This window comes from Mirounga leonina, unplaced genomic scaffold (genome assembly GCF_011800145.1).
Source record: "Mirounga leonina isolate KUSES-001 unplaced genomic scaffold, KU_Mleo_1.0 Mir_91, whole genome shotgun sequence".
NCBI lineage: Eukaryota > Metazoa > Chordata > Mammalia > Carnivora > Phocidae > Mirounga > Mirounga leonina.
In genome coordinates this window covers 48,188,904-48,211,605 of record NW_023270839.1, presented here as the reverse complement: position 1 = coordinate 48,211,605, position 22,702 = coordinate 48,188,904, and the positions used below count along the sequence as shown (strand labels likewise).

The window sequence follows — 22,702 nt, the reverse complement described above, 5'->3', positions numbered from 1 at the left end:
AATCTGACACCAAGAGGAGAGGAGGGAGGGGGAGGAGGGGGAGGAAACCAGATCAGAAGGAGCAAAGGAACATCCCTGGCCTGTCCCCACCCTCCTAACTACCACACCCCCATGAGTGCTAAATACTGTTGCTTCCCAGTGAGACCAAAAGTGGAGACAGTTTCAGCTCATAACCCTGGGGAGGGGGCCAGGCTTTCTGCTATGCCTCCCCCTGGTCCATGAGGAGTCCCTGGGCCAAGGTCAGAGCGGGCACCCTGGTGAAGGGTGGGGGCTGGTTTAGTTCTAAACATACATCTAGCACCACAACAACAGAGACCTCCACTGCATACTATTCACAAGGGGACACGGACATAGCTACCATCGCACGGGACAGCTGCACGTGCAGCCCACAGCTCTCAGAGTACTGAGAGCAGAATCCAAAGGAGCAGGGGAAGGGGGAAGACGTATACATATATATATGTATATATATATATATAACTCTGATTCTTTGTACAAAGTTGGGGAGGAGAAAAGGGAGGAAGGAACCCTGCTTGGTCACCACAACAGACAATGTGGCTTGAGTCCCCGTCCCACGGACCCCCAGCCCTGCCCTCCTGGTAGGCTCGGCTGGCTCACATCTCATTGGAGTATGTGTAGTTGGGGGTGGCGGAATACTGAGTCTGCGGCTGATTCATGGCACCCTGGGCCGCCCCCATGGCTGCATTCTGGGCCGCCTGCTGTACGTGTGGGTTCTTCCATGCCCCCGTGGTCCACTCCTCCTGAGCTTTGCTGAAACTCCCCCCACTGCCCCGGTAGAATTTATGAACCTGTAGGAAGAGGAGCACAAGGAAGGATTAATCAAAGGGAAGGGCAAGCCCATCCAGGAAAGACCTGGACACCAGAGACAAGTCCCTGTAAGCGCCAGTCCTCCCTCCCACACCCGCCTGTGTACTAGGGAGCAAAGTCCGCCAAGCCATTCTAGAGTGAGTCCCTTGGAAGACCTCCGGGTCCTCCTGTAACTTGGAGGAGGGGTTGTTACAGATCGTAGCCCCTCCCGAAGCCACCTCTCAACCTTGCACATACCATGCTGAGGGCGATGAAGGAAAACACAGCCACAACCGTGAACATGATGGTGGGAATGAGCATCACCACTGCTGAGCCAACGTTTGTTCCAAAGAAGGAGATGGTAGCGATCCAGCCGCTGCAGGAAGAGGCCAGCTGTGGGACTGCTGGCATGTTGAGGGGTAACCGGGAGCCCCCCCACCACAGCCAGGAGCCATCTCATTGTCTCAGGGAGGGGCCATATCATCGGATGCAAAGAGATGAGCCACCTGGCCTGTGGCAGTGGTTCAGAAGAATTCTTTCCCATGGCTCAGGAGACAAGCTCCTCAGACATGAGGCTTCCTTCCCTTGCATTCTCTCATGATGCTTGACACCCCTGGAAACCCCCCAAAGCCACTGCGAGGTTCTCCTTCCCCTCTGCTGCTGTGCCTGTGTCTACTACCCTACCCTGAATTCTCTTGCAGGCCAAGCAGCTAACACACAGACATAAACAAAGGACACACCTAAGGTGCCACCCATGCCAGCCCTGGGTCCATCCCAGACACCCCAATCTCTTACCAGACGCCCCAGCCTGGGATGCCAACAGCCTGGATGATGCTGATGACCAGCTGGGCCATGAAGGTGAAGAAGAATGCCATGAAGCTGAAGGAGCTGTCAGTCCTGTAGCAGAGGAAATGACTCTCATCACCTGGGCAGAGGGAGAAGGCTTCCCCTGTCTTCAGGAGCCCCCAGCCCTTCCAAGTTTAAATGAGTAAGCAATGGACAGGAGACACTTAAAGGCCTTAATTGAGAGGCAAAAATGGAAGTGTTTACATGAATCTTTGCAAGTTTCCATGTGTTAGTCTTGTGTGAGCAACATTACATAGGAAGAGATCTCCTCATAAATGGACCACTCACATGCATCGTACGTGGATGGTTGGCCCCATTGGCATAGAAATAGATGGGTCAATTACGACAAGAATAAATGACCCCATTGTCAAGGGGATGGACAACCTTACTGGCACCAAGATATCCAGCTCCACCGGTACATGGATGGATATTCCCATAAAGAAAGAGACAGAAAGTCCCATTGGTATAAGAATGGAACCCTACTGGCACCAAACAGTAGCCTAACTGGCATACAGGTGGATGATCTGGTTGGCAAAGACATTTGAGGCCCCATTAGCACTGAGATGGATTCTCCATTGGCACCAAGACAGATAGCCTTGTTGGTACATGGATGAATAGGTCCATTAGCACCAAGACTGAAAATCCGTTTTACACAAGGTAGACACCCATTGGCCCCAAGACAGTTATCCCCACTCGTACATGGATGAGTGGTCCCTTGAGCACAGAGTTGGATGACATCATTAGCACATAGTGTCAGTAGTACATGGATAGATGGTCCACTTGGTACCAAATCAGCTAGCCCCACAGGTGTAAAGATAGGCAGCTCCACTGAGACAGGTGGCCCCACTGGCAAATCTGACATACAGCTGCCTAGGGAAGGCAAAACTAAGATAGGCCTCATCTCCGTTATGCCCACCCAAGGAAGTGAGAAAGGAAGTGAGGAGTGAGGAAAGAGGAAACCAAGGCTCTGACTCCCAGCTCTCTCATCCCCAGCACTGAATTCACAGGAAGCCCACCTCCTACCTGGCAGTTTGAGCTGAGAGTGAACAAGTGAAAGGGAGTTTGGGGGGTGGTCAAAAAAAAGTGAGAAAATATATAGAGAAGAAACAGGGAAGATGGGCAAAGACACAAGGTTAGGAGCTGGGGTCAGCACCAACCACTTACTTGAAGGCCTTGTAAATGGGCCGAAACCAGCAGACGTAGGAGCAGGGTGTGAAGAGGATGAGCCAGAGAAAGGCGAGGCCAAAGTTGGTGGCTCCCCCGCCTCCGATCAGCCACGCGAGACAGCCCACCAGGTTCACGGCCAGCGTGACGCTGTTCACTGCAGACCCAGGAGCACATGCACGCACAGAGACAAACACCAGACATGCACACAGACACCCAGGCCCATGCAGAGACATGTGACCACCCAGACATGGACACACACACCCATAATTCAACAGACCCACAATCAAACACATGCAAACAGCACAATGCACAGAGAGGGAGATACACACAAACATACATGAAAGCCACATTTACAGATATTCGCACCCACAACCCACATCAGTGAATACACACACACACACAGATACATGAGACACACATACATACACACACAGAAGGAGTACAGACTGTAAGAAAGAAAGCTGGGAGCTTAGACCAATTCCCCTCCCCACACCCACTCCGAGGGATCTGAGAAATCTAGAGAACAGAGAGTCCCTAGAGGAGGAACCCAGAACCTCAGTCCAGCAAGCCCCACTGAAGGGCCCCAAAGCCTCCAGGTGGTAGAAATGCTCTTCTCCTTATAAGAATGTCCTCAGCCCCTGGCCCTCCCAGACTCAGCAATCACCAAGCCCAAGGCACAAGAAACCCTTATATCTTCTCTTGCAAGGGGCACAAAAAGTGGAAAGTAAAAGGCCTTGTAGAAACTTCTCTTCAAGCCACTGTACCATCTGCCCTGCTCTTAAATGGGGCAGGAAGCAATGGCTGGGATCTCAGTCTTTATCTAATTCATTTGTTAGACAACTACCATGTCGCTTCCTCCACAAAGCCTTCCTTCACTATTGCAGCCTTATTCATGTCCCATCCCTCTGACCTCCTGCAGACCTGGGCTGCTCTCATGCATGGTTCCCCAAGTACAAATTCTAGCCCATCAACCACACTGGAAGCTCCCCAAGAGCAGAACCCGGCTCCCACCCCTCTGTGCCCACATACTCTAGTTGAACTCAGAATCACAGGATCACCAAGTCACAGCCAGCAGAAACCTCAAAGACTTGTGCTGGCACTAACACACACCCAGGGCTTCTGACATCAGGATGCTCCCTTCCTCAAACATTAGGTTGAGTCCCTTTAAGGCTCCATAAAGACCTGCTGAATAAACAAAGGCAGGAGGGCTCAATCTTGGTCTCAAACAACCAGGCATCTGGGCGTGGCTTCTGAATAGAGCCCTTAAGCATCTCAAGGGTCATATGCATTTCCTTGGGAGCAAAGCATCTGGCAGGTGCCTAGTGAGGACTTAGGAAGGTATTTATAGCCCTTAAATCCAGCTCCTGGATGAGATCTTCTCAGGCGCAGAGTTCCCAGAGCCCCAGGACAGATGGGGTGCTCCCAAGTCTGATGGGACAATGCTGTCATCTATGCAGGTACACCCATCTCAGGGCCCCTCATAACAAGGGTGAGCATTTCTTCCTCTGCACTTCAGCTGCATTTCCTCCATCTCTGTTTATTGCCCTCCAATTTCCCAGAACTCTGGAACTCCCAGAACTGATTTTATTTGCTCTTTACATAGAACAGACATTAACCTGTTTTTATATTGGTTTATAGCTCTCCTTCCAGTCCCATCTCTCTCCAGCTCACTGGTTCTAGTGCTTCTATTGTAATTATTCTACCCCCTGTTTGGAACAGACATCTATTAACGCGGCTACTCAGTTTTTTTCCATCTCCACTTCTCTCCCTGTCCAGCTTAGATTCCATAATTCATTACATGTTTTCTAATGCTCTCCCCTGCCTCGTCTTCTGCTCACACTTCCCCTGGATGAACAGAACTCCCATCTGTACCTGAGCTGAACATTGCTAGGAAAGAAGGAGCCTATGGAAAAGCCCAGTAGGACTATCAATTCGGCCAACATCAAATGGGCCCTGTGCATGGTCCAGAAATCTTAGGGGTCACATGTCTTTGGATAGTGTCCTCACCCTCTGTCCACAAAGGTGCTCTCATTCCAATCCCACTTTCCTTCTTCAAAGCTCCCATCCCCACTTCTACATCACATTTGATGGGAAAAAACAGAAGCCATCAGAGGCAACCTCCTCATTCTCTTCCCAAAATCTATAGACCTACCTGCACCTGCCCCCATCTCTTCCTTCCCTCACGTTACATGGGGAAAGATGCCTTCTCCACTCAAAGGCCAAGCCAGGACTTGAAACAATCTGTCTACCCCCACACTCTTTCTATCACCCCATGAAGAACCTGCAAAGACAGCATCCTTTACCTCCTTCTGGGCACAAGTAATCACCTCCCCAAGTCAGCAGCTAAGTGTGAGCTGACTCAAGGCAACATCACCCGTGACAGACCCTGGCTGTGGTCACACTGCAGGTCTAAGATTCCTTGAGGCCGATACCCAGCATGGGAAAGCCAGCCTGCCCTCTGTATACTCCTAAGAGGTACCTTTGACTAGCCTGGGCACAGCCAAGTCCCATCTCTCTACGATGACACTTTCCTGCCAACCTGCCACTGACCATCAGCTACTAGGGCCTTGACACTCTGGACCTCAACATTGTAGAACATTAGAACTCTAGATTCTTACAGAAGTACAGACCACACAACACAGAACTCCTTGGAACCATAGTGATCACTAAGCAAACACCCTCTTCCTGGGTGAGGAACCTGCTGCTTGGGAAGTAGGACAACCAGCCCAGTTTGATCCCATATCTCCCAACTCCCAGTTAATGCTCTTTTCTCTGAGCAGTTTTACAAAGAAAGCAAGACAAATGTGGCTTTGAGACAAGGATTCCTCTATGAATCCAGAATCCTGAGGTCCTGGCAGCCACCAGAGGCTCCCTGGAAAACCACCCCAGTGGGAAGGGGAAGGGAGAACAAGAAAAGAGAAATGATCCAGTGGACAGAGACCCTCATCCAGATGCTCTGTGAATGGAAAGTAGAGGGCAGGGGGATGAGGGAAACTGGGGCCCAGATCGGGGGTCGGCCCATGAGAGGAGGCTGCTGGGAGATGGCCCATGCAGATACTGCAAGTGTGGCTGAGGGGCAGCCAGGCCTACAGGCCTCCCACCCCGATGCTCAGCACCTACCAGCCTTCCTCCCTCCTCCCCCAGCCCACCATAGCCCACCCCCATCACATAGCACTCACACATCCAGAGGTAGTAGAGGCGTTTGGTCATGCTGAGATGCTGGGGAGGAATGTCTGCCTCAAAGTCTTGGTAGAAACATGGCTTCAGGGGGATGAATTTGGGCAACGGTGGGAAGTTGTTCACTTTCTCTGTGGGTGAAGCATATAGCATGGCATCACCGTGAATGTTCCCCTCCCCAACAACCCAGTATGATCCTCTTGCCCTGGTTTCAGCTGCCCCCGGCCCCTGAGGTCACAGGCTGCACTGCTAACCCCACCCAGCCATCCCTGCTTCCTCAAGTCTGCTCTGAGGTTCCCAAAGTAACCAAAGGCCCTGAGGCAGTGTTGCTGTCTCTCAGAAGAAAAATAATAAATGCTGTCCAGTTCCAGGCAGATGAAGCAGGATAGGTGAGCCTGGAGACAGGGGTTCCCGTGTGCATTCCAATATTCATGTTCTCCATTTAGCCGGTGGGGTGGGGCTTGAGCTAGATAGTCTCTAAAGGTCCCTCCAGCTCTGGCATTCTGTACCTGAGCCTTTGGAAACCAACAACTCAGAAATCTGAAGGAAAGGGTCTCAGAGTATTAAAGAGCAATGGGAACAGAGGAGACAGGGATTGAGCCACCTGTGCTGCTTATCAGTCAGGTGGCCAGCAGGACCAGGGCATCAGGATGCTCAATCTCTGGTTCCCACGGTCAGAGACCTGACAGAGAGCTAGACAGTGTCAGGCGGAGGGTCTTGGATAGACAGGCCTCAGTGGGGGACCAGGGAAAGCCTGGGGACAGGAGGACAGAACAAACTTGACCTCCAAAAACTGAAGGGGATAAGGAGACTAGGAAGGGGGCCACCCACCCTCTGCTCACTTGCATGTCCTATCCAGATGGCCCTGTCCTTACCTGCCATGATGGCACGGATGGCACCAGCCGGCCCAGCGGCCTGCCCACGCCTCTTTGTCCTGACCTGGAAGGAAAGAAAAGCCCGAGCAGGATGAGGATCAGGCCCTGCGCAACCCAGACCCCCTCTCAGCCCCTGCAGCGCTGGAAGCTCCCTGGGGCAGAAACTGTTCTAACGCCCACAGTGGGATGAGCCCAGTGGAGAAAGCTCCACCGGCTACCTCCTTCCAGGACCTCCTGCCGTTTGCCTCAAGGCACAGAGTCTATCTTCAGAAAACCCTATCCAAGGGTGGGGAAGGGACCTAGGAAGGGACCCCATGAGGCAAAGGCAAGTGACAGAGAAGGCCTGAGGAGACGAGAGACCTCTGAAAGAGAACATTCTATTCCTTGACCCTGAACATGACAGACCTAGCATCAGTCACAGGCTGGCCTCCCCTCTCGCTGGCCTTTGCCTTCAGTCATTTGTTGGGGATGTGTAATGTGTCAGGCACTGGGGAGGCAGCGTAAGACAGATGTGGTTCCCGGGGCGCCCGGGTGGCTCAGTCGTTGAGCGTCTGCCTTCGGCTTGGGTTATGGTCCCAGGGTCCTGGGATCGAGCCTCACATCGGGCTCCCTGCTCTGCCGGAAGCCTGCTTCTCCCTCTCCCACTCCCCCTGCTTGTGTTCCCTCTCTCACTGTGTCTCTCTCTGTCAAATAAATAAATAAAATCTTAAAAAAAAAAAAAAAAAGACAGATGTGGTTCCTGCCCTCTGCATGAAACCTGTGCAGTGCATACTCTAAAAGGGGAGGGTGACTATCATGAAAATATGCATTATATATAGCAAGGTATTAAAAGTGAAGATGCGGGGGAGCAAAAAAAAAAAAAAAATTAAAGTCAAGATAGTGTTAACCTTGAGGAAGCAGGGAGCATAAGCTGAGGTATTGGTAATGGTCTGTTCCTGGGTCTGGGAGCTGGTTACACAGTGTCAACTTTGTGCAAATTCATCAAGCATGAGATTACAATTTGTGCACTTTCTTATGTGTTATACTTCAATTAAAAGTTTGCTTTAAGGGAACCTGGGTGGCTCAGTTGGTTAAGCAACTGCCTTCGGCTCAGGTCATGATCCCAGAAAGTCCCACATCAGGCTCCCTGCTGAACAGGGAGTCTGCTTCTCCTTCTGTCCACCCCCACCCCGGCTTGGGCTCATGCACGCTCTCTCACATGCGCACCTTCTCTCTCTCTCTCTCTCTCTCACGCACACACAAAATAAATAAATAAAATCTTTTTTTTAAGTTTGCATTAAAAAAACAAAAACAAAACCCTCCCAGTCAAATTTCTCTGGATCCAACTAAAGATTTGGGCAGTTGTAATCTTTTATGGCCCCTTTGTGATATGAAATCAAATATAGATATAAAAACCCAACAACATCTACCACAAAAGGGAAAAAGACAGGCATGGTAGAAACCTACATGAAATGATCCCCTTACACAGCTGCATTAATTGTAGCACTGTAACACCAAAAGACTGGAAAAATCTACACATCAATTGGGGATGATGAAATAAACAGTACAGTCATACAATGGGCTGTTCTGCAGTTTTTAAAACGCTCTCTGCTGTGGAAAGATCTCCACGATTACTAGTCATTGAAAAAACTACATAGATATAGAACAGCCTAGACAATAGGCAACAAAAGACATAGAACAGTCAAAACAGTATGCTATCTTTCATAGTAAAAATTAAAAAAAGGAGAGGAGAGGAGAATAAAAATATTTTTTTCCTTTTGACCCAACAATCCTACTTCTGCTTTTTTTTTACCCACAACTAAGAAACCATAAATACATGTCATTCAACATGATACTATTTTGCAATAGCAAAATGTTGGTAGTAACCTAAATGCAACTGTTTGAATAAACTATGGTATATCATTCAATGGAGTACTATATAGATGTAAAAAAGAATGAAGAGGATCTCTATTAATTGCTGTGGAATGATTAAATGGAAAAAAAGCAAAGTACAAACAAGTATAAATACTATGCTACTTTTTATGTAAAAAAAGTGGGGGAGAAGAACCTGCATACGAATTTGCTTATGTTTGCAAAAGAAACGCAAGAAAAGTAAACCAGACACTATAAAACGGTCACCTACATGATAGAAGGGCCACAATGACTAGTGACACTTCCCTGGGTAAAGATTTACACATACTTCTGTACATATAATATCTTACATGCTCAAGAACTTACACCAGAAAGAAAAGCAAGCCCTAAAATTGAAATAAACAAAAGCAAATGACACTAACTGTGCAGGACATTGAGAACACGACCACATAGAGAAAAGAACTGGCCAAGTACCTTGATCAGAGCACTCTGTGTTCTCGTAAAAGGATATATCTCAAGGATAAAAATAACTGGAAAGAAAGCTTAACTATAAGCAGGTTTATATGGTGTGGTGATGCTGAAACTCTGTCATGTGTCCCATAGGACAGGACATAGGAGTGTACGGGTTATTGTTGGGACCTGGGTTCTCACTGTTAAAATATGGGGTGAGAATATGCAACGTGGGACAATAAGAGCCCTGCGCTGTTGGATTTGAAATGGAGGAGTCAGTACGAACCCATGGCTTAAAAAACATCTATGGCTGGTCTCAAGCCAGGACAAGGAAATACCAGGATAGCCTAGAACATCTTGTGTACCAGAAACAAGCAGGTATTCAACAAATGGACGCACGTCAAAAGGACAACAGTTTGAAAGAGCTACCACCAGCAAAATCTGAGACAATTAAGAGTTTCAAAAATATGAATGACAGTAACATATGACATCCTGAATGTTAAACAATAATCCATGATACACCAAAATGCTCTCAGGAATTTTCATTTGATGGCAGGGATCACAGGTGATTTTAATCTGCTCCTTTATCCTCCTCTGTATTTTCCTAATTCTCTATAATGAATAGACATGACTTTCTTAATAAGATGAATAATAAGTGCTATTTAAAATGTAAAAGTCAGGGGCGCCTGGGTGGCTCAGTCGTTAAGCGTCTGCCTTCAGCTCGGGTCATGATCCCAGGATCCTGGGATCGAGCCCCGCATCGGGCTCCCTGCTCTGCGGAGGCCTGTTTCTCCCTCTCCCACTCCCCCTGCTTGTGTTCCTGCTCTATCTCTCTCTGTCAAATAAATAAATAAAATCTTTAAATAAATAAATAAATAAAATAAAATAAAATGTAAAAGTCAGGGACACCTGGGTGGCTCAGTCAGTTGAGTGTCTGCCTTCAGCTCGGGTCATGATCCCAGGGTTCTGGGATCGAGTCCCACATCGGGCTCCTTGCTTGGCGGAGAGCCTGCTTCTCCCTCTACCTGTTCTCCCCGCCACTCCCCCTGCTTGTGCTCTCTGACAAAAAAACAAAATCTTAAAAAAATAATAAAAATAAAAATTGTATTTATTTTTATTTTATTAATAAAAAATAAAATGTAAAAGTCAAAAATAAGTATCATTATTTTGTGGGAAAAAATAATAATCCATGAGTTCCAAAGGAATAGTCTTATTTTTAAAAAGAGAGGGAAGAGCTCTTCTTTCTAGAAGAAAGGTAGCCATAAATGTAGGAGTGATAGAATTAAAAAATCTCCCAGTTCCACAATCACAAATGTAACTGCTGATTCAGGCAAGGATCATCAATGGCTGCCAAAACCACTGGACCAGAGACTGTGGAGAGGAGAGTCACAGTCTCAACGTACCAGTCCAAAGATGACTTGCTAACTACAAAGGGGGACAGGCACTTTTACTGTGAAGAAGGCTGGCAGATACAACCTTAACCAAGTGATCAAACTTAATATTACCGATAACAGGACAGACATTCTGGCCTCCCACTATGATGCACCAACAAGGACGCAACATCACCTATGTAGTATTCCTGCCCCAAAATGTTTAACTTGAATTCAATCATGAGAAACAAGCAGACAAATCCAAGTTGTGGAGCATTCTAAAAACTAAACTGGCCTGGGGAGCCTGGGTGGCTGAGTCAGTTAAGCCTCCAACTCTTGATTTAGGCTCAGGTCCTGACCTCAGGGTCCTGGGATAGGGTCCTGGGATCAAGCCCCATGACAGGCTCCCCACTCAGCAGGGAGTCTGCTTGTCTTCCTCTCCCTCTGCCCCTCCCCCAGCTCATATGAGCGTGCTCTCTAAAATAAATAAATCTGTAAATAAAGAAAGAAAATGAGTTAAAAAAATGCCGACATCCAGGGGCACCTGCCTGGCTCAGTCGGTGGAGCAATTCTTAGGTTACTTAAAAAACAGTGATTGTGGCTCCCCGAGGGACAGAAGAACTGAATAGATATGGAGCAGGTGGGAGGAATAATTTTTACTATGTATCTTTATACCAGCTAATTCAAGACACCATCAATTTTAAGATAAATCATTATCTTATTTACCAAAAGAAAGAAAATACACTGCCAACTTGTAATTGTTCAGATGCCAAAAATTTTTAAGACATAGATATTAAAACATTTTCAGAAATATCAAAATGGTGATCTTAGTATCAGTGAAACTTGGAACGTCTTTCTGAATTAAAAAAAATCATGTAAATATATTACCTGTTCAAAAATACAAAAACAAACAAACAAACCAGGCAGCAGAGAATGGGCTGGCAAAGAATGGGAAGGAGCAGCCACGGAGGCAGGAGGAAAACCAGGAGAGCATGGAGTCTCCAAAGCCAGGAGTGGCCAATGGACAAATATGACAGATGCCACGGAGAGGTCTGGCATAAGAAGGGCTGAACACTGAAGTGTGTATAACACTCAATAACAACCAGTCATCTGTGACCCCGGCAAGAATTGTTCTGATGGCCATGGAGCAGGGTTGGGGGAAGGGGAGCAGGAGTAGAAGTCAAATTAAAGCTAGTTGAACATGCAAGCTGAGAGCAGGTGTAGACAGCTCTTTGAAGAAGCCTGCCTAGGAAGACAACAGAGACAGATACTACCTAGGTGGGATATGGGTCCAGGGAGGGCTACAGCTGACAGTTGTTTGTTTAAGATGGAAATAAGCTAGAGATGGGAAAGATCCAGGGAAAAGGTGCGATTACAATAGAAACAGAGGTTAACCGATGAAGCGAGCCCCTAAAAAGGGGAGAAGCACGAGGTCCAACTGAGCCACCCAGGTGCCCCAAAAATGAGATCATTTTATACATGCTGTTTTATAACCTGTTTTTTTCCACTCAACAATATCTCTTGAAAATTTTTCATGCCAGTGATTCAGGTTATCTCAATATTTTTAGTGACTGGTCGACTGGATCGACACCATCAGGGCCGTGAAGCAGTCAGGTGTGTCACGGGCCAATCTGGCAATTCCGAGGGCACAGCTTCAGGAAGTGGTGGGGGTAGAGGCCAGCTGCCAAGAAATGAAAACAGGAGGGAGAGGAAGAAGGGACAAGTCTAGCAGACTCATCTTTCAAAAAAAAAATTGGATGAAATTTTAATACACACACACAGAATATCAGTGACAACACTGAAACACCATGTACCAAAGGATGAATAGTAGTCATCTCTGGATAATGAGATTGTAAGTTATTTGTTTTCTTTCCTTTTATCTTTATTTTCTAAAATTTCTATAATGGTCTCGTATCACTTTTGCAGTAGGACAAAGCAATAGGTTTAAAACAGCAGCAGCCGGAGGAGGACATAGGGTTAGAAAAGTTTATTGAGGTAGAATCCTTGAATATATATGTATATATTTAGAAATGGGAGGAAGGCATTACGGAAAACAGTGGAGAGTGAAGCTAAAATAGAGGGGAAAACAGCTGATGGGCCCCGGGACCCTGGGAGACAGGAAGGGCCAGCATCCATAGCACAGAGTAGGCACATTAGACTGGAGCCCTCTTTCCACTGCAATTTAGGAAATCGAATTCAAGAAATGGGGAAACCTGGGTGTAATTTCACTTCCCACACACCCACCCAACCCCCCCCTCCCTGGGAGTAAAGGGCTTTGGGAGAGTAGTCCACTTTGGGATACTTCTCCCACAAAATGGAATGGGGAGCTGATGGGAAGAGGGAAAGGATTTCTACAAGTGATAGAAAAACAGCTGAAGCTGGAGACCGGGCACAGACGTAGAACCAGACTGCCCTGGTATGTGATAGCCCCCAGAAACTTCTGCATTCTGAGTGTAGAATCCAGAAATGAGGGGTCTGCTGCTGGAGTGGGACACACAGGCAAAGTGGTATGGCTGTTGAGGGCACGAGCCAGAGAATGGTTAAAATCCGGCACCATGGGGTCCAGGAAGGACACAGAAAGTGTCATGCTCATGGGACAGAGGAAATGAAGGGGCCAGAGAACTAGAGGTCTCCTTGAGGTCACAAAGCAGATAAAACAGAAGTTGGACTGTGCTCAGAGGATACTAGAGTTTAAAATTTCAGAGGTAGTCACATGCCAGTGATGACCAGACTCAAATGTGGCTGGGAGAAAGGGTGGTAGAGGGAGGCAATGAAGTGAAAGACCGTGGTCCAGCACTAAAATCCTCCATGAAAATAAGGAGGGACGGGGGGAGAGGGGTTGCAGGTAATAACTTAGATTGTGGAAGACTCAAAGGAGGAGACTCTAACCCTGCTCCAGCCTGACCCCCATCCTGCTCCCACGCTGTCTCCAAAAGGTGTGCCCATGGTTACAGAGAAGTCAGTGTAGCAAAGTATGGATGCCTCAGTGCAGGAGAAGCCAGAGCACAAAGCAGGGCTGCTAAGATGGAAGTTCCCCACTCTTGCTCTACCTCTGGTCCCCTTATCCCACCCCAAGCCACATCCCCAGTCCTGGAGTCCCAGAACTATGAATCATCCTCAGAAAACAGCACTCTCCTTGCATTGCTATCACTGTCCCATGATGACTCTTCAGTACCCCTGCTGATCCTGAGCCTGGCATTCAAGGCCTTGTGTCAATCAGCTACAAACTTCCCAAACCACCACCTTTGCTTCTCTACCACCGGCTGATCTGCTTCCCACACAACCCAGTTTCATGCAGGAGATCATGTCTAGCCACCCCCTCGATTTCCAGTGCCCCTAAACCCTGTCAACTCTAAGTCCTACTATTTGCTCACATCCCACCTCTTCTGGAAAGCCTTTCCAGACAACCATGCCATACATCCCACTGCTTAAATTCTGAACCAGTTATTGGGCAGCAAGTGCTCACTCATTCTCATCCAATCTTCTCCTCACTCCCTGATGGATGAGACTTCCAGGAGGGACCCAGCACAGGGCAGGGCACAGAGCACAGTCAATCCCTGTTCTTGCTTAAGACTGGAAAACCCTCCCCAGGGGTGCGAGTGGAGCACCTGCTGCGCTCCCCCAGTCAGGCTAAGCCCACAACTTCTGTCAACCCTGCGTGTACCAAACTGCCTCCAGGCAGCCTTCAGAGATTCCAGGCTGTCAGCAGTGAAGGAAGTGCAGCCTGTAGAGGAAATGCTGTGGGGAGGGGGCAGGGACGCAGAGGGAGGAGGGAGGAAAGGAAAAGGAAGAACTGGGAGGGACACTCTAAACTAGAACAAGCAGCTTCCTCAAGGGAGGACAGTACTTAGTCCTATTATTTCGTCCCCAGAGAAAGGTGCTGGCAAAGAGCCGCCCAAGAGGGGAATCAACTTGTTCAGAGGCCCCTATCCAGAGCTCTCCTCCCAGAACCCCACTAACTCTCCACAGGGTTTGCTACACCTAAGACCCTCTTTCTTTGACCCATTCACCAGAGACACCCTCTCTCAGCTCTAGGGACTTTGCCTTCAGGCCCACCAAGTAAGCCCAGGTCAGATCTAAACTAGCAAGATTTGTAGCCCCAAGCAAAATCTCTCTTGTCCGTCATACCCCTGCAAAAACCATCTCCCTCTTTCAGAGCCCTGCGCCTGTGCAGGTAGAACAGGCAAAGCACAGGCTGCAAAATTCTCCAGACCTCCCCTACCCCCTGGACACAGTCACATGGCTGGGTCACAGGCAGGCCTCCCCAACAGCTGTGCTGAATTCTTACCTCTTTGCCCATACCACTCCCAGGGAATGCCCGCTCTTGACTCTCCCCCATCCAAATCTCCCCTCCCCCAGGAAGTCTATTTACTGGCTCTTGCCTACCTTTCTCCTTCTGTCCCTGGGAAAGTCTGCCAGGCCCTAGCTGATCTCCCCATCCCGCAGCTGGGGCATTACCGGTTTGAACCGCCAGAGATGGTGAATTCTCCGTAGGAGTCTCTATTTGGTTTCCCCAACCCCCAAGCCAGGAGCTCCCCGAGGCAGGGACAGGGATAGATTCCCAAACACCTCACCCCCCATCCTCATAGCCAACTCCTGCCGATATTGGAATGAGCTACATCCGGCACTCCCAACTCACCACCCCAAAACCCTAGAGGAGCCAGGCTCCGTCAAGCCAGTGCACCCATCCCCCGCCAACTAAAGGTCGGCAAACCAAGGGAGGCGATGGGGGACACAGCCTGGGTCCACCTGCAGGCACCTCTTGTGAGGAAGGACCCAAAGGAGGCCACTGTCACCCCGCCACCAGTCGCGTGCGCCATCCCCAGGAGGAGGAGGCTGGTTTCCAGGGAACACCAGGTGGGGCTGGGGGGAAGGAGGGCCCAAGGCCCAGTCTCCAGAATCCAGGGGTCTGACGTCACCCAAGACCCGGGTTCCCTCTGCGGGAGCCAGCAATGGGGATGGTGGGGGTTGGGGGGCCTGGGGGCACCTGCGACGATCTTCTCCCGCCCCAAATTGGGAAGGTCACCTCGATTCCCCACCTCTCCAGCAGCTCGGCCTGCCCCTGCATGCAAAGGTGAAGCGTAGGGGGCACAAAGCTGGAGAGTGGGTGACCACATCTCGCCCTACGCCCAGCTTCCCTGGAAAGCCCTTCTCCCGGCCTTCAGGCCCAGGACTCACCCGCCGCTGCCGCTCGGTTGCCGAAAGGCCGCCGCGCTGCGCTGCGCTTCACCCAGCGATGCGGCGCGGAGCCTGCCGCTAGCCGCTCGGGGGCGGGGGGCGGGGGGCGGGGAGCGCGCGCGCGCTCCTCGGGCCGGCTCCTCACGCGCCCGCGCCACCCGCGCCCGCGCCACCCGTGCCCGCAGCAACAGTCGCTCTCGCGAGACTCCCGCGCCACCTCTAGGGCTGCTCCTCCTGCGCTCGCGAGAAGGAAGGCCTGGCCACCCCCTCACCTTACAGGAACTGTCCGAGGTGCTAAGTTCCCAGGCACGGCCCGATCAGGTGGTTGGTGGGCACGGAGAGGACAAGAGTACACAAAGAACTAGAACGTGGAGAAAAAGACCCAGAGATGGAAGCCTGGTACCAGTAGCCAGAGCCTCAGCTTCCAAATCTGTATACTGGGGAGAATAATGCCGATCCTAGGGGCTGCTGGAACCGTACCAGAAAGGAAGAGGGAGAAAGAGCTTTGTGAGCAGGATACCTGATGAAGGTCCTTCAGATCCACAGGCCTGAAGTGACAGAGAGAGGATGGAGGGTGGAAAATCATAGATGAAACAGAGATAAGACGTAAGGAGAATGGACACAAAGATCCATGGAAAGATGGACATAGAAAGACGAGAGGAGAGCCAGGAACATAGAGACATAGAAACATGGAGAGACAGAGAGACACGGAGAGATCAAGATTTGGAAAGAAAAAAGACATGGGAAAATAGGAGAGAGAGAGAAAACATGATGAAGTGTGAAAGAGATGAGAAATAGGGACAGGCAAGCTACACAAAGGAATAGAAAGACAGAAGTTTAGAGAGACACAGAAAAAAGAATGAAAGAGATTGTGATAGGCAGAGATGAACACCTAAAGAGAGTAGAGACCAGGGTAAATATTTAAAAACCTGGAACTAATGACAGTTAAGAGACCCACTTGGAGAGATGGGGTTGGGAGTGAAAGACAAGCTTTTATTGTGAACAGTGTTGACATTGCAAACCTCCTGTGGGATCTCAACAACCAGGGCCACCCTCTGTCCTCCCAGCCAATGGCTCCTGCCCTCCACAGTGCCCTCCACTCATACCATCCTGGGCCTGGAAGGGGGCCTCAGTGGGTGGGAGACACTGAGGGAATTCTTTGCCCAGAAAAAGGGCCCATTGTCTGGCTCTAGCCTGCTGGGAGTGGGGCTGCACTCCCACAGCTGGGATGGAAAGGGGGTGAGAGGGAAGAAAGGCAGACCAGAATTGGTGAGGGAGAGGGAAGAGAAGGAAGGGAGTCTCAGGGGTTATGGAAGGTTGAGTAGGAAGTATAATCTAGCTACCAAGCCAATCAGGAGGGGAGAATCATGTGCTACAGGGCAGGACCCTGGGTTCTGCTGTTAGTCCTGTCCCTGGTTCACTCACATGGTCACTGTTCTCTGTCCCTGCTATAATGCAAGCTTTAGCTAGTTTACAGAGCTGTGGGGAGGACCCAATAAGATGAGGAATGGGAACCTGAGGACGTTGTCAAACATGGCTCCTACAGGAGAGATGTTGGGAGTCCATGTGAGCCTTGGGAAAGGTATAGGGGTTTACATGAGCCTTTAGAAGAGGGGTATGAGGTCCACATTGAAGTTTACAAGGTATATGTCTGGGATCCACATAGAATTCACAGAAGATATCTTGTGGTTCATGTGGATCCTACAGGAGAAATGTTTGGGTTCCCATCTGATAACCTCAGATGACTTTTTCCCAGTCAGGTGAATCAGAAGGGCCTCTTATTTGTCCAACAATGAAGGCAGGAAAAGTATCCAGGTCCAAAGTCATAAGCCCATCTTTGTCCCAGTGGATTACACCTTCAGAGTATGGGTAAATGGAAAGGAACAATGTTGTCAGTGATGACAATCATTTAAAAAAACTTTTAGACAACAAGCATTTGCTGATCACCTACAATGAGAAAGAGCATAATGCAGTGGTTAAGAATATGGACCTAGACATGATCCTGGAGTCCTGGGATCGAGTCCCGCATCGGGCTCCCTGCTCGGCGGGGAGTCTGCTTCTCCCTCTGACCCTCCTCCCTCTCATGCTCTCTGCCTCTCATTCTCTCTGTCTCAAATAAATAAATAAAATCTTAAAAAAAAAAAAAGAATATGGACCTAGAGGGGCGCCTGGGTGGCTCAGTCTTTAAGCGTCTGCCTTCGGCTCAGGTCATGATCCCAGGGCCCTGGGATCAAGCCCCACATCGGGCTCTCTGCTCTGCGGGAAGCCTGCTTCTCCCTCTCCCATTCCCCCTGCTTGTATTCCCTCTCTCACTGTGTCTCTCTCTGTCAAATAAATAAATAAAATCTTTAAAAAAAAAAAAAGAATATGGACCTAGAAAAAAATAATAATATGGGCCTAGAAAGCAGACTGCCTGCCTTTCCCCAGCTGTGTTAATTTGATCAAGGTACTCATTCTTACTGAACCTTAGTTTTCCACATATATAAAACAAGGGTGGTGATAACAGGACCTGTATCTAGGTTTTCTGTGACAATGAAATGAATTAACACATGTAGACACATGTAACACAAGGACAGTGCCTCTTACACAGTTAATAAGTGCTTGTTATACTGTATGCTAAGCCCTGGGAACATGTCTTTCTCATGGTTAAGGGGAGGAATGAAAAAGCCTTAGACGAACTATGCAATAATATATTTAGAGCTTCTTCTCACATGTGGAGAATGTCATATGCCACTCACCAAAGCATGTCATATGGCTAATATATGAGAGACAGAAGACATGCTCTCTCTAGAGGATGCAAGGCATGACAAACAGTGGGGATGTCTAATTGCGGGGAGGCAGCAAGTAACTGGGAGCAAGAATCCAATCACTCATAGGGCCAGCTCCAGGCTGCTTGTCTTTTCTTGCCTAGCTATGGTTGAATGAGGCATGTCCACCAAAGGGTCTCTGGGATAGTATCTATGTTACAGGCCAGTAAGCAACTGAAAATAAAAGAAGATTTTTCTAGCATTTACTAAACCCTTAACATGTCTGAGTGAGATGCTAAGCCCCATGACTATTCCATGAAGTTGTGTTATTATCCCCAATTTGTACATGAGGAAAGGGAGTTTCAAAAGGTAAAGTGCTCTGCCCAAGGAAATGAAATGGATGTATCTAAGAAATGAAAGAACCAGTATTTTTAGGTTGGGTTTCCCCAGAAGCAGACACCAGAATAAGGATGTGAGTACAAATGGTCTTTTTGAGAAATCATCTCAGGAAGCACTAGTAGAGGAGTGGAGGAAATTGAAACAAATAAATGAATGGAAACCAATTTGGGGTGCAATGATGAGCAGGTTACCACTGTGGGCAATGGTGGGGGGGTGGAGGGCATCCTACTGGGGACCCCTGGGACAGAGTGCAGAGTGCAACACAGCTGTCCCACCAAACAAATGAGGAAACTAAGGGTTGAGAGCTGCTCCTGGCACTTTCAGACCTTCCTGTGTGCCTTCTGAGCAGAGAAAGCCCTCAGACAGAAAATCCCAGGGGCTTGCAGTAAGAAGTCATCAGAAATGGTTAAGGAAGAATGGAGAGAGCACTATGTAGTAGCATCTACTACAACCAAGATCTAAACCCAAATCCATCTGGCTTTCAAGCCACATCTCCAAGGTAACCCATTAGTCCTGTGGAAGTTTGCAATACGGAATCTCCTTTCTTAAGAAAGAAACTCCTGCTCCCCCCATCCCACCCCATGCTCCTGGTCTTGTAAGATGCCAGGTCCCTGACACTTAGCATATATGCCTGATCACATGCCTGATCATATACAATGACACACATTCTTGCCTGCGGAACCATGGCAATGTCAGAGCGGCTCATCCAGTCCACTTACTACTCAGGTGGACAACCCCGAAACTCAGAGAGTTCACCCTAGGCCTCCCCATACAGTGCCTCTCCCCTCCACACCCACTCCCTGTGTTTGTCTTCTCTCCCCAGTCAAACTGGAAACTCCACCAAGGCAACCCACAGAATGGGAGAAAGTATTGACAAATCACATATCTGATAGATGACTTGCAGGTAGAATATATGAAGAATTCACAAAACTCAATAATACAATAAAGAATAACTCACTTTTAAAATGGGCAAAGAGGGGGGACACCTGGGTGGCTCAGTCAGTTAAGCAGCTGCCTTTGGCCCGGGTCATGATCCCAGAGTCCTGGGATCGAGTCCCACAACGGGCTCCTTGCTCAGCAGGGAGCCTGCTTCTCCCTCTCTCTCCCTCTGCTTGTGCTCTGTCAAATAAATAAAATCTTAAAAAAAAAAAATTATTTTTTATTTTTTATTTTTTTATTTTTTTTAAAGATTTTATTTATTTATTCATAAGAGACAGAGAGAGAGAGGCAGAGGGAGAAGCAGGCTCCCAAGGAGCAGGGAGCCTGATGCGGGACTCGATCCCAGGACCCTGGGATCATGACCTGAGCCGAAGGCAGACGCTTAACCATCTGAGCCACCCAGGCGCCCCCCAAAAAATTTTTTTTAAATGGGCAAAGGGATCCTGGCCTGGTTCAGCTGAGCTATGACGGGCATAGATGGGCAGCTCCAGGCTGAAGGTCAGGTATGGGTCTGTTCTACACTGCAGTGTCTCTCATCTGCCTTGGACCAGTTGGCTAGCCAGGTGTGTTCTTTTCATGATGACAGCAGGGGCACAAAAGGGCAAGCAAAACACCCAAGCCACCTTACAACCTAGGCTTGGAAGTGGCACAGTAGGAAGAGGTCGGCTTCTGCCCACACGCCCCTGGGCCAAAACAAGTACCATGTCTGAGCCCAAGATCAAAGGGCAGGGTTCTGCATCTGCATTTAGCCACGTTACCTGGCAAAGGGTGTGGTTAGAGGAAGGAGCAAAGAATTAGGACCAAAGATTCTCAGGCACACACCTCTCTTGAGAACATCCTCAAGAGTAGAGGCATGGTCTAGGGACAAAGGGGCCTTACCTGGAGCACCCACCTCAAATTTGAGCTCACCTTTGACTAGAGATCTCCAATAAGGAAGCAGTTGACTCCGTATTAGTAATGTTTTTTAAAAGCCAATATTTGAATCACTGAATTCTACTCCAGAAACCAATATTGCCGTGTATGTTAACTGAGCATAATTAAAAAAATTTTTTTAAAGCCAAATAAATAAATAAATAAATAAATAAAATGGGCAAAGGATCTGAATAGAAATTCCTCCAAACAAGGGGCGCCTGGCTGGGTCAATCGGTAGAACATACGACTCTTCATCTTAGAGTCGTGAGTTAAAGCCCCACATTGGGCACAGAGCTTACTTGGAAGGAAGGAAGGAAGGAAGGAAGGAAGGAAGGAAGGAAGGAAGGAAGGGGAAAAGAAAAGAAAAGGAAAGAAGGAAAATTTCTCCTAAGAAGATATATAGATGCCTGATAAGCACATGATAACATGCTCACCATCATTAGTCATCAGAGAAATGCAAATCAAACCCACAATGAAACACCATTACATATCCACTAGAATGTTTATAATCAAAAAGACATACTGGGGCACCTGAGTGGCTCAGTCGTTAAGCGTCTGCCTTCGGCTCAGGTCATGATCCCAGGGTCCTGGGATCGAGCCCCGCATCGGGCTCCCTTCTCTGCGGGAAGCCTGATTCTCCCTCTCCCGCTCCCCCTGCTTGTGTTCCCTCTCTCACTGTGTCTCTCTCTGTCAAATAAATAAATAAAATCTTAAAAAAAAAAAAAGACAGATACTAAGTATTGATAGGGACGTGGAGAAATTGAAACCCTCATACACTGCTGATAGGATTGTAAAATAGTGTAGCCACTTTGGGAAATAGTTTGGCAGTTCTTCAAAAAGTTAAACATAAGAGTTACTGTTTGACCTAGCAAGGTATAAACCCAAGAGAAATAAAAACATAGGTTCACAAAAGAGCAAATTTGTTGCAACTTCATTCATAGTAGCTAAAAACTGGAAACAGCCATCAACAAGAGAATGGATAAACAAATTATTATATATTCATACAATATAATATGACTCAAGGAGAAAAATGAATGAGAAATGAATACATGCAACAATATAGATGAATCTAAAATACATATTAAGCAAAATAAACCAGACCAAACAAAAACAAAAACAAAACCATACTATATGATTCCACTTATATGAAGTTTAACAACAGGAAAATTAATGTGATACAAACGAGTATAGGGGTTGCTGACTGGGGGTTGGGCAGGTGGGTGGGTAGACTTACTAAAAGGGGACAGAAGAAAAATTTCTGAGGTGATAGAAATATTCTAGATCTTGTTTTGGGTGGTAGTTACAAGTTATATAAAATTATCAAAACTTATTAAACTGAAAACTTCAGATCTGTGTCCTCTATTGTTTGTAAATCATAACTCAGTATTGTTAGCTTTAAAAGATCGGGATCACTGGAACAGCTTGAGTCTAGGAAACAAGTACGGTTCCCAAACCCAGCCTCTCGCCTGTGTAACAAGCCCTGTCAGTGGCCACTCCGCAGTGCTTCCCTTCTATCAGCAGTGCCTCCAGCAAACCACTTGGGGGCAGCCACGCCTGCCATGGCTAATATTTGCAAGAGCTAATTTTCCACCAGCTAGGTTGTTCTGCTGGCAGCTAGAAGTGCTGGGCGCTGCTGTGTAGCCCATTGCCTACACAGCTCATCTTCATCACCACCACCTCTCATAGCCTAGCCAGCAGCTCCGAACATGCAACACCCACTGCTTACTACTTGTTGAGTTAGAACAAAAGTGTCCATCCAAACCTGCTCCCACTACCTGCAGGCATAGCACGCCCTGGGTCCCTCAACTTCCCATCCTCTGTCCCTATCATTCCTGTCAACAGCTGGGCATTGCTCATGGTGTTCCTTTGGCTAGCTGATTCCTACTCATCCTTTGAGTGCCCACATGAGTCTCAGATCCTCTGGATACCTCCCTGGACTAGATGCCTCGGTGCCTTCCTTTCCCACCACCCTGTACTATGTTGTTAA

At 48.2% G+C, this 22,702-nt stretch overlaps 1 protein-coding gene across 4 annotated transcripts in view; it reads right to left on the bottom strand.

Moving 5' to 3' along the window:
- Positions 1–22,702, bottom strand: part of SCAMP5 (secretory carrier membrane protein 5) — a 33,610-nt gene continuing 10,908 nt past the window's right edge. The window contains exons 1-8 of one of the 4 annotated variants that reach the window (XM_034993932.1): positions 15,719–15,805; positions 12,079–12,221; positions 6,870–6,933; positions 5,997–6,125; positions 2,815–2,971; positions 1,600–1,701; positions 1,063–1,180; positions 1–806 (exon numbers count right to left, since the gene is read on the bottom strand). In XM_034993932.1, the coding sequence (XP_034849823.1) occupies positions 612–806; positions 1,063–1,180; positions 1,600–1,701; positions 2,815–2,971; positions 5,997–6,125; positions 6,870–6,876 (708 nt within the window). In that variant the 5' untranslated portion in view covers positions 6,877–6,933; positions 12,079–12,221; positions 15,719–15,805 and the 3' untranslated portion in view covers positions 1–611. Of the gene's footprint in view, positions 807–1,062; positions 1,181–1,599; positions 1,702–2,814; positions 4,228–5,996; positions 6,126–6,869; positions 6,934–12,078; positions 12,222–15,718; positions 15,806–22,702 lie in introns of those variants that run through there. The other 3 variants (XM_034993933.1, XM_034993934.1, XM_034993930.1) reach the window with 3 other exon arrangements.